At 38.3% G+C, this 14,331-nt stretch overlaps 1 protein-coding gene across 3 annotated transcripts in view; it reads right to left on the bottom strand.

The window, feature by feature from the left end:
* The window catches only part of PNOC (prepronociceptin), a 62,951-nt gene that overhangs the window by 27,105 nt on the left and 21,515 nt on the right, over positions 1-14,331 (bottom strand). For all 3 annotated transcript variants that reach the window (XM_072634803.1, XM_072634805.1, XM_072634802.1), the window contains one exon: positions 4,545-4,695. In XM_072634803.1, coding sequence (XP_072490904.1) covers positions 4,545-4,670 — 126 coding nt within the window. In that variant the 5' untranslated portion in view covers positions 4,671-4,695. The remainder of the gene's footprint in view (positions 1-4,544; positions 4,696-14,331) is intronic.

Genomic DNA, 14,331 nt, shown 5'->3' with positions numbered 1-14,331 from the left:
GACATAACATTTGTAAAGGGCTTAGCACAGTGCCTAGCACATGTTGTTTAGCTGTTTTCAGTCATTTTTGACTTTCTGTGACCTCATTTAGAATGGTTTTCTTAGCAAAGATACTGAAGCAGTTTGCCATTTCCTTCTCTAGTTCATTTTACAAATGAGGAAATTAAGGCAAACAGGATTAAGTGACTTGCCCAGAATCACACAGCTAGTAAGTATCTGAGGCTGGATTTGAACTTAGGTCTTCCTAACTCCAGACCTGGTACTCTATCCACTGTGCCACCTAGACTGGCTCATTGTAGGTATTTAATACAAGCTTGTTTTCTTCTCCAGGACAGGTTTTAGATGAGGTGAAGCCAGGGAAGCTTTCCCATATAAATTTTAGTCCACTGACTTTGTGTTTCTGTTTTGCTTTCTCCAAAGCCTTCCTTGCTTCCTGTTTCTTGGCTATGGTCTAGGTAGGGGAGGATGCTCTATAATATGTAAGTGAGGTATTACTCTATTTCTCTTTTTCTGATCCAACCAGAGAGCAGCCACTGTTGTCATGCCCTGAAGGCACCAGCCTCACTCTTACTGGCAGACATCTTTTAGTATAGGCAATGAATGGATCAAAGCAGGGAGAGTCCAGGCTTATTTAGATTGGCCCACTATACCATGGTGGTAGAGTTCTGTTTCGAAAAGATTGGTGGGCAGGAGAGTCAGATGAGACCTCTTTACAACAAAATAGGGCCTCCCTTATTTTGGACTCTGTTCACCTGGATCACTTTCTTTCTCTCGGTATTCTCCTGTGTCCTGGTGTTACTGGGGAAAGCCTTGTGCCATTGGATTCTGCCTCTGGTTGTTAGTGATCTTGGACACCCGGATACTTGATAACACCTGTTGGGTTCTTCCCCCTTCTTGAGTGCTACTGGATATCACCCAGGCAAGAGGTACTGTACTTCTTGATAATATTTTTCTTTGCCACAAGACAGAAGAAGTATGAAACATAGGGGAACGCAGCAGAAACTCTTAGCACTACAGAATTAATTGGAAGAGCAACTCTAGGTTTCTCTCTCACTAGAGAACATCAAAGGCCAGTGAGTGACTCTTCTGGTTCCAGGGGGTTTTAACTTCAAGGGAAGAAATTTACAGCAAATGAGAACTACTCAGTGGTAGTAATAGCTCATATTTGTATAGTACTTATAGTTTATAAAGTGCCTGGGGGGAAACCAAGGCTAGCCATTGAGAACACTTGAGATAGCTTTTGTTGTTGAGTCATTTCGGTTGTGTCTAACATGACCCCATTTGAGGCTTTCTTGGCAGAGATATTGGAGTGGTTTGGCATTTCCTTCTCCAGATAATTTTACAGATGGGGAAACTGAGGCAAACAGGGTAAGTGACTTGCCCAGGGCCACATACCTAGAAAGTATCTGAGGATGGTTTTGAACTCAGGAAGATGAGGCTTACTGATGCCAAGCTCCAATGCTCTATCCATGTGTCACCTAGCTGTTCTTGGATCTTTTAATTTCTTTGTGTTTTTACATAGAATGTACTCACTTAGAGAGGCAGCTTAGTATTTTGGATAGAGAACTGATCTCAAAGCCAAGAAGACCTTGATTCAAGCATGGTCTCTGAGATACACTGAGTGTGTGACCTGAGCCAAGTCACTTAACCTCTTAGTGCTTTTGGCAGTTTCTAAGGGTACAAATAGCAGAGAAGCTTCTCACATGAATTGGGAGAGAGTTTCCATATCTGAAAGCTCTCCATTCCAATGAAATCCTAGCTCCAGTCCCTATTCCTCTTATGTGTCCTATGTAATACCAGGCATTGTTTATGCATATTGGTTTTAGGATCCTAGGTTTAGAGAGAGAAGGGACGTCAGAGTTTATTTCATCCTTTCTCCTCTTTTACAGAAAACTGATGCTAGAGAGTTTGATTTGCTGAAGGTCACAGAGCAGGTGGAGCCAGAATAGGAATTCACATTCTCTGGATCCAAATTCAGTAACCACTATACTATGCTATCTTAAAAAAAAAAAATAGAAAAATCCCAATTGTCTGGGGAAAGGAGGTGATAGCAAATATCCACCCAGTGAATGTTCACAGTAAGAAGTTATTTCTGAAAGTAATATCCCCCATCTCACTTCTGAACTCACTTAGCTCGTTTTCCTGTCCTCAAGGCCTCCCTGTCCCAGCTGATTTCTTTTACCTCCTTAGCTTTTAGTTGTTCCTATAGACTTTCAGTGTGGTGGAAAGAGCATAGGACTAGCAATCCAGAGGTCTGGATTCTAGGTCAGAGTTCTATTCCAGCTCTGTTACTAACAACCTATGTGACCTTTCAGGGCTTCAGTTTTCTCATATGTAGTATGAAGGAACTGGACAGAGTGATCCTTAAGATCTTCCCCAGGTCCCATATTCTGTGGTCTCTAATTATCTAGGCTAGGGTCCTAGTCTAGGCTGCTTGTTGGAGTGTGGATTAGAATATCCAGGAGGCCCTCAGGTAAGGCAGCCCATGTCCCAGCCCCTTTGAGACCCAACTTTCAGATGATAAAGGCTTGTGTCTATCCTTATTTTCCACGGGCCCTTCAAGTGACTCCTTTGGGACTTGGGAACCTGAAAAGGAAAGGAGGCTAGAACTTGGCATGAGAAGGGTGCTTTGGGAGCCAATGAGCTGCGCAGAATAAAAACCAAAGGCTTTGCCATCAGCTAGGTTTCCTGAGGGGCTATGTAAGACAGAGAAGGCTTTCCAAAAGTGGGGGAAATCCTAGCACCTGAGGCTGGGTCTGCCTCTTCATAATACCCCTAAACTAGACTCAAGCATCCTTTCAACCATGCCTAATGTGTTATTTGGCCCTGTTCCATGTCAGCCAACTGGTCAAGACAAGGGTCAGCAGTATGAGTGGTCCTGAGTATATGTTTGATGCATTGAATCCCTGGCGAACCAGAAGTTCTGCCCTTCTGGGCTACAACAATGACAATGACAGCATCTCTACTCAGCTGACTTCTACACTGACCAGAAGTCTTAAATGGAGAGCAAGGGTCGGAGCATTGATAGGGAGGTTGGCAGGGCAGAAATGAAAGCAGAACTGAATGTCAGTCCTAGATCCATTTCAGTAATGTGCTTGCTTTCTGTATATATTACAAATTTATATATACATATATGTATGTACATGTATGTATGTGTATATGCATGTATGTGTACATACATACACATGTATGTACATGTGTATATATCTATATGTATATATATATATACATAAAATGTTATTTCATTTTATCTTCACTTTACAGATGAGGAAACTGTGGTAGACAGAAGTTAAATAACTTGTCCATGGTCTCACAGCTAATAAGTGTCTGAGATGAAATTTGAACTCAAGACCTTTGGACTCCAGGTCCAGTACTCTATCTACTATACCACCTAGTTGCTTGTTCATTAATATTACATATTTATTAGTGTGGGCATTTTAAAAAGCTTGAGAGGTTTAAGATGTGACATTTTGTGTAAGAAGTGGGAGATGGCATGGTACAGGGGAAAGAATGCTAGGTCTTAAGTCAGAGGACTGGGGTTTGAATCCCAGATCTGGAGTTCAGTACCTGTGTGACCTTAGGCTTAACCTCTCTGATCCTTAGGTACACTATCTTTAAAACAAAAGAGTTGAACAAGATGACCTCTTAAGTCCCTCCTAGCTTTCCATCAATGGTCCTAGGATACTCCCTGAAGTGTTCCTTGATTATCTCAGCTGCAATTAATATCTTCTTTATTGTAGCCTTTCCTTTGATCCTATAGTACACACTTTGTGGTTGTTGTTCAGTTATTTTCAATCATGTCTGACTCTTTGTGACCCCATTTGAGGTTTTCTTGGCTGAGATACAAGAATGATTTCTCATTTCCTTCTGCAGATCATTTTATAGATGAGGAAACTGAGGCAAACAGGGTTAAAAGTCTTGCCCAGGGCAGACAGCTACCAAATATCTGAGGTCAGATTTGAACTCAGGAAGAGGAGTCTTAGTTCCAGGCCCAGCCCTATCCACTGTGCTGGCCTTAGCTCCCCTATAGTACACACTTGGCATATTCTAATCTGCATCATTTTTATCTTCATTCCTGCCTTTTCTCCCCTACAAAATGGCAAGCTCCCTCAGGGCAAGGGTTGGGTTTTATCTAATTTTTTTTCTTCCTGGGACTTAGCATAGGGCCTTCAATATATATTAGGTGCTTGATAATATTCATTAAACTGAATCAATTAAAAATTAAAATATAGTGCCAGGAAAGGAGCAAATCTCCTATTTGTTATTTGGCAGGATCACCTGAAAAAGGAATGACTATAAATCAATTCATGTTACACTAAATTAAAAAGCTAAGATTTTGAGGAAGTTAAACATGATGAAAATCGGTTTATGGAGATATTCTCATGTTGTCTGTATGTGCTTGCAGATTAAGGCATCTCCTTTGGTCCACCCTCCAGTGTTGAAGGTGGTGGGGACTCCAGACGGGGAGAACTGAAAGTGGCCAATGAAAGAAGCACAGTACTCTTTGCAAGGGCTGGAGAATACCTAGGTGTGACCTTACTTACATCAACACTGAAGCTGTCCTGGGATGGGTGAAGCTTCTCTCTGCATGTCAAACAATCCTTCTGACAGTCGCTGAAAACGTTGGAGAAGAGACCCAGCAACAGAAGGTCATAGAGCAGGGTTTTCATGATGTTGGAGGCAGGGGGGGAACCACTGAAAGACAAAAGAAGGGCAGTTTAGTGGGGAAAGTATCTGGACTAAGGATTCTTAACACATAGGAAGGATGAAGCAAAAGGCAGGCAAATTGCTGGCAAATGTTTAACAACTGGCTCTCTGCACCTACCCAGAAAAACTGAATATAACACTTCAGGGGAAAAAATGGTCATTCAGTGATACAGAGGACTCTCAAGCATTCTTGATGAAAAGACCAGAACTGAATAGAAAATTTGACTTTCAAACACAAGAATCAAGAGAAGCATGAAAAGGTAAACAGGAAAGACAAATCATAAAGGACTTTCTAAAGTTGAACTGTTTACTTTCCTACATGGAAAGATAATATTTGTAACTCTTGAGACTTTTCTCAGTATTTGAGTAGGTGGAGGGATTACACACACACACACACACACACACACACACACACACACACACACACACACACACATACAGACAGAGAGCCCAGGGTGAGTTGAATAAGAAGGGATGATACCTAAAAAAATAATAAAATTAAGGGGTGAGAGAGGAATAGATTGGGAGGAGAAAGGGAGAAATCGTATGGGGTAAATTATCATTCATAAAAGAGGTAAGAAAATCTTTTTCAATGGAGGAGGAAAGGGAGGAGGTGAGAGGGGAAAAGTGAAGCTTATTCTCTTCACATTTGGCTTAAGGAGGGAATAACGTTTACTCAATTTGGTATGAAAATCTATCTTATACTACAGGAAAGTAGGGGAGAATGGGGACAAGTGGGGTGGGGGAAATGATAGAAGAGAGGGCAAATGGGAGAAGGGAGTAACTAGAAGTAAACACTTTTGGGAAGGGACAAGGTCAAATGAGAGAATAAAATAAATGGGGGACAGAATAGGATGGAGGGAAATATAGTTAGTCTTATACAACATGACTATTATGGAAGTCTTTTGCAAAACTACACACATATGGCCTATATTGAAGTGCTTGCCTTCTCAGTGGGGATGGGTGGGAAGAGAGGAAGGGAGAGAAGTTTAATTCAAAGTATTAGAAATGAATGTTGAGAATTGTTTTTGCATACAACTGGGAAACAAGAAATACAGGTAATGGGGTATAGAAATCTATCTTGCCCTATAAGGAAAGAGAGAAGATGGGGATAAGGGAAGGGTGGATGTGATAGAAGGGAGGGCATATTGAGGGAAAGAGTAATCAGAATGAAAGGTGTTATGGGGTGGGGGGAGGGGAGAGATGGGGAGAAAATTTGGAACTCAAAATTTTGTGGAAATGAATGTCAAAAACTAAAAATAAATAAATAAACATTTAAAAAAAACCCAACTGGCTCTCTGAAAACCATGACCAACTTTTAAGAGTAATTTGCCTTAAGTGTAATCTACTTTATTTACATTACATTACATTATTTTTGCCAACATTTTCTTAAGTCTAGACTCTAGATAATAAACAAAACAATCAAGCCCTGATTTGTGGTGCTAGCCAATTTCTGAGGTATAAATGCTCACACAGAAAATTTAACAATTGGCTCCTTAGCCAGAATGAGTTAGCTCTAGGACATCCTTGGAAATGCCTTGGAAGAGGAAGGGTCTGATAGAACTGGTTAGATTCTCCTTTCAAGAAGGTGTTGAAAAATGCCCAGTGTGATTATTTTAGATCCACTCCCTCTCATGCTTAAGGAAATTATCAGAGGTATCTCTGTTGGGGTTATTTTGAGATAAAGCTAGGTTGGTTAGCTTGAGGGGTTAAAATATGCTAGAACTAGAATCAAAGATAAATGTTTCATCCCCACACAAACCAGTGAGCCTCCTAGAGCTGGCCAGCATATGCACACACAGACATATAGACACAGACACACATAGACACACACATGCACACTCACACTCACACACACACACCTCCTTCCTTGGTCACAATCTATACCAGATTCTTAATCCTGGCCAAATGCTTTTAATTACAGTGGGAAATCAGAAAAGAACATCTGAATGACCCAGTCCAAACCTATCATACTAGGAAAAGAATTCAAAACACAATAAAATTATTTTCATATAAGAAAGACAGGACAACACATCATTATCTCAGTGCTTTATCTTGGAATCACAGAGTTGCAAGCAACCTTAGATATATAAGCCACCCAATAGTAATAATAGATGACATTTATATAGAACTTCACAAAGCAAGACCCTATAATGGAATTATAGCTCATAGATTGAGAGCTGGAAGGAACTTTTGAGATCACTTAATTCAATTCTCTTGTTCTACAGATGGGGATATTGAAGCTAGAGAGATTAAGTGAGTTGCTGAAGGTTCATTGTTATCAAATCATGTACAACTTTCTGTGCCCCCATTTGGGGTTTTCTTGGCAAAAATACTGGAGTGGTTTGCCATTTCCTTCTGCAGCTCATCATACAGATGAGCAAACTGAGACAAACAGGGTTAAGTTACTTTCCCAGGGTCACATAGCTAGTAGGTATCTGAGGCCAGATTTGAACTCAAGGTCCTCCTGATTTCAGGGCTAGACCTCTATCCCCTGTGCCAACTAGCTGCCCCATGCTGAAAGTTACACAGGTAGTAGTCAGGATTTAAACCCAGATTCTTTGACTTCAAATCCCACACTCTTTCCATTGCACCATGATTCTTCCTCTTGAGCTTCAATCCCCTTTTGGAGGATTTTTCCATTCTACTATTTTCAGTCTGGAGATAACTCATCTTATTTGGGAAAACAAAGCAAGATAGAAATGGAATAGTTTTACCTTATTTTTGTTACCTGTTTACATTATACAACCTTCCCCAAAGAGTGAACTTAATTCTTCCCTTGAAAATAAAATAGATATTTAATTAAAATCTAACTATTGGACGTTAGCACAGCTAATTTTTCTATTAAAATTATTTAATTTAAACATATGAAGTATTGTAATTTTTCAATGCTTTCTCAGAATTCTTTTTCTATTCATTCTCATTCAAATTTTTGTTTCCTATGTTCTTAGTTAGCATGTACTCCATTCTTCTGATTCTGTCTTTTCATTTTTTCATAGCAGTCTTTCTATATTTCTTTGTATTTCTATCCTTTTTTTTCTTTTTTGCCTAGAACATAGCCCGTTTTGTTGTCCTTTTACCCCCTTGTAAACCTTTTTTCATTCTGGACTCATGCCAGACACTATTATGACTTGTTGATGACACTCTTTAATATTTGTCCTTGGCTAGGTGCCCTTGTTTTGGTCTCTTGCAAATGTTCTTTTAAGATATGAGCTCATCAGAGATTTCTCTGCTCAGTCACATTGATAACAAACAGAACTTCAGAATAAGGAAGGATCTCAGAGTCCATCTAGTCCAACCCACATATAAATGAGCATATCCTTGACAATGTATCTGTCTGATCATTTTTTGTCCAGCCTTGGCTTGAAGGTCTCTAGTAAGGAAGGAAGTCAATCTCCTCCTTCTCCTCCCCCCTTTCCTTGCCCCTTCAAGGCAGCCTATTTCTCTTTGGAATAGCTTTCAAACCATAGGAAGCTTTTCTTTATTTTGCTTCTAATTCTGCCCCACTCCAGGTGGCTTCCACTCTCTAGACTTCTCTATCATTCCCCAGCTGCTTTGTTTCCCCAAAACATTCCCTCCATTGTGCTTCCCCAGGCTCCCATTCATGAGCTTCTTCTGGAGTCACCATTTTGGGGAAGGGCCCAGCCTGGCAGGACTTGTTTCTGACTCACTGGACTTCACCATGGTACTTTCCTGCCACATTCCCTTTTGTGCATTGCCTTCCATCATTAAAATGGAATTTTCTTTCCTGTTGCTTGTATTTGTATTCCTAGGGCTTGGCACGATGCCTAATCCATAGTAAATGCCTAATAAATACTTATTGCCTGTCCAGTCTGTTATGTTTCCTGATATAATGGAAATGCCTTAAAAGGAAGAGTTTGTTCATTTTTTTGTATTTTTATTTCTAGCACATAGTAGGTACTTAATGAATGTATGTTGAGTGATTTATTGCTACCTGGGTCTGTTTTGTGGGGTAGAACAAGTCTAATTCTCTTCTACATGGACAACCTTTCAAATACTTGATAGCACCCATCATGATCCCTTTAAATTTTATCTCCTTGAGGTTAAATATGCCCAATTCTTTTAAAAGGTCCTCATATAGCATGACCTGGAGACCTTTAGCCCTCCTGGTCTGATTCCTCTGGATGCTTTCCAAGCAATGTCTTAGACACTTTGCCTCTCTTGGTGTTACCTTTGACTATCACATTAACTCTTTGGCTGCCATATTACACTACTGATGCAAATTGAGTTTCTGGCCCTCTGAAAACCCCAGATCTTTTTCAGACAAGCTTCCATCTATCCATGTTTCTGCCATCTTGTAAATGGGAAGCTGATTTTTTGAATCCAAGTGTAAGATTTTACATTTATCCCTATTAATTTTCACTTTAATAGAGTAGGACTAGAACTCTTACCCGTGGAGATCTTTGGATGCTGAACTTGTAATTTAGAGTGTTAATTATCTGTCCTCATTCTATGTCAGCTGTAAATTTGACAAGGAAGTCACATATACTTGTATCCAAGTCATTTATAAAAATGTTAAACAGTACTGGGCCAAGCACAAATCCTTGGGGCACTCCTCTAGAGATTTCTTTCTAAGTTGTCACTTAAGTAATAATTACCATTTGTTTTTAGTCCAGCTACTCAATTAGCTCTGAATACACTTACATTTACTATAGTATGGTCCACACCTCTCTGGTTTATCCACAGGAATAGCATGAGGTACTTTTTAAATGATGGGATAAAATATATTTCAAAGTATATTGACAGTATTCCCTTGTTCTACTGGTTTAGTAAACCTATCGCAAAAATAAAATAGTTAGTTTGGTACAACCTACTTTTGATGAAGCCATGTTGGCTCTTTGTGATTACTAGATATTCATTAACCAGTCTTTTGATACAAACTTGTACAATTTTGTCAGGAATCAGTCAAGTTCCCTGACTTTCAGATTATAGTCTGTTTTCAATCATCTCTTTTTTTGGGGGGAATCAGGCCAATCTTTGTCATTCTCCAATCCTTGATAGTGGCCCAGCAATTGTACCTGCCAATTCTTTCAGTACCCTCAGAAGTAATTCAATTGAACCTGGTGGCTTGAAATCATCCAAGGTGTTCATTCTTTGGGTATTCTTGGTCCCCACATGAATCAATAGAAGTGAGTATCAGAGCAAAAATTCTGGAAAAGCTCTCTGTTGCAGCTTAGAAGATAGCAAACATCTTACTTGGTTATGTGAGATCAACAAATATCTGACTAACCATCACTCAGCAAAGAATCACCATTGCTTACCTATTCTTCTGGTTACTACTGGATGACCTTTCACTTAGTGAAATCTGTGGATTTATATCATTCTTGGAAGCACAAAATCTCTTTCTCTCCAAGATAGCCCTGTTCACTCCTCTATAGGAAAAAGCCTTATACCTGTTATGTAGTTTCAAATATTCATTGATCCTTTTTCTTCCCATTCTTTTCTATATCACATTTATCCTATACCTAAAATTAATTCCTGACTCAGGCAAGAATTTTTCTCTACACGTTCCATTCCTTTTTATTTTTTGTCTGATCCTTGAAGCATTTTTTTTCAATTCTCTTGAGCAACACATTATTCTCTCTGATAACCCAGAGAGTAGAAATGCTTTCCTTAAGTACTTTCTGTACTGTTGGAGAAAGTCAGACCAATGGATATTTTACAATACATTATATGTATTGACAAAGAAAAATAGACCATTGTCTGTAGTCCTCACAAGATTATTTTTGCCTTCTATAACTCTTGGGAGTAAAAATTACAGTTCTTTATCTTTTTTATTTTAGAACTTCTCCTATATAACCTATATGACCCTTGTGGCCAAGTACTGGCAGCACTGGAGATAAAGTTTCCTTGGCCATATGTGTTTCCTACATATTCCCTACATATTTTTTCCCTTGTGAAGTCTGGGGATGTCTACTCTTCCCAATAATGCAATGTGCATTTGTGAAAAAATGTACCCCGACTTTTTAGGGGTAAATTATTTCTCATTAGAACATTTTTAGCAAATGCCTTTCTTTTGAGGTGATTGTGTTCTCTGACTGACTGATGTAAAGCTAACCCACTGGTAGGGGCTCATGAGCTAGGGTTTTAGAAATTCAGACCCACAGAAGGGTAATCATCTTCTAAGGGCCCAAACCTATGAATGCAATTTGGGAGGGGAGGCCAGAGGATTTCTATACTTGAAAAGGTGGAGAAAATGACAAGGAGAATTAGCTATTCTGACAAACAAAAAGGAGTTGGTTGCTAAAGAAGAGCAGGAGAGAGCAGTGTCACAACAACATTTAGAGAAAAGAATATTTGAGAGCAGAAGGCTCTCAACAGTGTTCATTGTTACAGAGAGGTTAAGAAGGATAAGGATTGAGAAAAGGCCATTAGATCTTTCAATTAAGACATTATTGGTCATCACGTGAACAAAAAGATGGAAAACTAAATGTTTTTTCTGATCCTCATCAAGCCTCAAAATTCCTCATTATAAAAATTATGCATAAGAGCTCTCTAAAAGCTAAAACACCCCAAAGTCTAATGAGATTATAACTCAATGAACTGATAGCAAAGAAGGCTCTTACCTAATTCCTAATGTTCCTGGAACCAACCCTAATAGTATTCATTTAGCACCCTCTCTCCTACCATTCCCCCAGACTCTGTCAGAGAAGCACCTATAGGCTTCTGTTCTGGGATCTGTTCAATGATTTTTCCTCTCATTGCTGCTAGCACACACTGTCCCTGCCCTCATTCAACCACTTTGTGGCAACAGCAGAACTAAACTCTGCCCACCCTCTCCACAGAATTAAAATAAAGAGATAGAACAAAATACTCAGACTCTGTGTCAGGTAAACCTCCAAAAAAAGCAAGATGTGCAATCAGATGAAGCAAAAATAGAAATTAATTGCAATAAGTAAGAAAACTATATTATGCTGAAAGGAACCAGTATACAAGAAGCCAATCTCAATATTAAACATAATAGTCCAAATACCTTAGCATCTAAATGAATAAAGGAAAAATTAAGTGAAAGAGAAGACATAGATAATAATAGCAGATGTTGATGTCTCTCAATTTTAGAAAATCTGAGTGACAGACAAAATAAAAAATATGGAATTGAACAAATTGCTGGAGAAACTAGAGCTAAAAGACATGATGTCTTCTAAATAGGACTGCTTAAGAACATACACACATATGTGTATATATGTATATATGCATATACATACATGTGTGTGTACAGTACATGAAACTTACACAAATATTGACCATGGATTAGGGTCCAATGATATTGCAAATAAATGTTAAAAAAAATCAGAAATAGTAAACACATGCTTTATGAACCACAATGCAAAAAGAGATAGCAATCAGTTCAGGGAACGCAGATGCAAATGGAGAAATGGAGACTACAGTGAAATCCTCAATAGTGAGTGCACCAAAGAAAAAAATCATAGAAACTATTAATAATTATGTGAAAGAAAATGCTAAAGGATGAAAAACATACCATAATTTTTAGAATTTTAGGTTCAATTAAAAAATGCTCCTTAAAGAAATAAAGAATACTTAAATAACGAAGAATATTCAGTGGTCATGGCTGAGCTGTGCCAATATAATAAAAATGACGATATTATCAAAGTTAATTTATAGTTTCAGTGTTATATCATTCAAGATGTAAAAGGGTTACTTCACAAAATTAGGGAATATAATAACAAAATTCATTTGGAGAAACAAAAAAATCTAGAATATAAAGGAAAAATAATGAAAAAAGTTAGGAATGTAGGAGGAATAACACATCCAGACTGCAAACTATGTTATAAAGCAATAGCCATCAAAACCATTTCATATTGGTTAAAAATATTCTCAATAAACTTCGGGTTTTTTTTAAAGGTGCACTCTTGGTGGCGTAGGAGAGAACAATTTCAGTGGAATGATAATGTCAGAAGTCAAATTTAAGAGGGTTTCAAAGACAATAAGAGGAGAGGAAGCAGAGTCACCTAGTATATCTGGCTTTCTCAAAAAGTTTAGCCAAGAAGGGAAGGAGACATACTGAATGCTAATGGGGATGTTATGATTAATTGAGGGTTTTTAAGGATGTGGGAGACATAGGTATATTTGTAGGCATTAATGATGGAGAAGAGGAGGAAGATGAGTGAATTCTGACATTTACCCTAGGCTCTGGAAGAGCAGATTTTAAAGGATTCGAAGAAAGTATAGGTCTAGTGATGTAACTTTTTTAAATTTAGTATTTTTTCCCCCAGTTACATGTAAAAACAATTTTTAACATTCATTTTTTTAAACTTTGAGTTCTAAATTCTCTCCCTTCCTCCCTCCCCACTTACCCCTCATTGAGAAGGCAAGCAATTTTGTATAGATTATAAATGTGCAGTCATGAAGAACTTATTTGTAATAGTCATGTTGTGAAAGAAAACATGGACCCCCCCAAAAAAATTCAAGAAAAATAAGGAAAGCAAAAAAGTGGATTTCAATTTGTATTCAGGCACCATCAGTTCTTTCTCTGGGGACAGACAGCATTATTCTTCACAAGAGCTTCAGAGTTAATTTGAATCTAGTGGTGTAATATTTTTGAAAGGGAAAATGACCCTAAAACAGTTGAGAAGCTCTCAAGAAGGAAATTCAGAAGATTGGAGCAAAATGATTCTGATGTGGAGGCAAAAAAAGAGATAGCACCTATGGAGACCTATGTGACTATCCAGGGAACTCATCAACAAACTCAAATAAAAAAAGAGACATGTATAGAAGATGAAAACAAGAACAAGTAACCAAGATGAATACAGAAGAATAACATGCTCTTATTAGAATAGTGTAAGGAGTTTTAAATCCCAGAATGAGTTGAGATTGGCAGTGAAGGCTAAGAAGAACTAAGGTTTTTGTTTGGTACATGTATGGTATATTGAAGGCAATAGGAGATCAAAGAAAGGAAAAGACTGCTATTTAAGGTTGATGGTATGAAGATGATGACGACTATGATGATAGTGATGACAACTATGACGATGGCAATGATGAAGATGATGATAAACTAGGGGAAGAAGGGTGAGATGCTCAACTCTTTTTGCTTCTCTTCCAAGAAGAACATTGAACAATGGGAAGACGAGAACAAAAAAGGTTAGCAGGTAGTGGAAATATAAGGTGAGTGTGAAAATAGATAGCATCTATTCACTTTCAATGAGTTTAAGTCACATAGCCTTCACAAGTCACAGCCTATAGTACCTAAGGAATGGGCCTATGGGATTGCTGAACCACTGTTGGTGATTATTGAAAAATTTTGAGGAATGCGAGAAATCTTGCTGAACTAAGAAAGTACAAATGTCTTCCCAATTTTGAAAAAAGGGAAGAGGGCTGGGTCTTCTACAATCTTTAGACCAATGAATGTTACTTCTCTTTCTGGTAAAATTATAGAATATGTTATTTATGGGTTGTCTTGTGAGTAGTTACAAAGGAATTGGTAATTTCTTAAAACCAGTATGGTTTTGCCAAGGACAGGTTGTGTCAGATTAATATTTTCTTTTTCAGCTGGGTTATTAGACTAGCAAATCAAGGGAATATTATAAATATAGTATACTTAGATTTCAGGGAAGCATTTAACAAAGCCTTTTGGGGCATGCTTAT

Source organism: Notamacropus eugenii, chromosome 1 (assembly GCF_028372415.1).
Source record: "Notamacropus eugenii isolate mMacEug1 chromosome 1, mMacEug1.pri_v2, whole genome shotgun sequence".
NCBI classification, from domain to species: domain Eukaryota; kingdom Metazoa; phylum Chordata; class Mammalia; order Diprotodontia; family Macropodidae; genus Notamacropus; species Notamacropus eugenii.
Note: the sequence above shows the minus strand (reverse complement) of the source record. Positions and strands in the feature narration are given on the sequence as shown.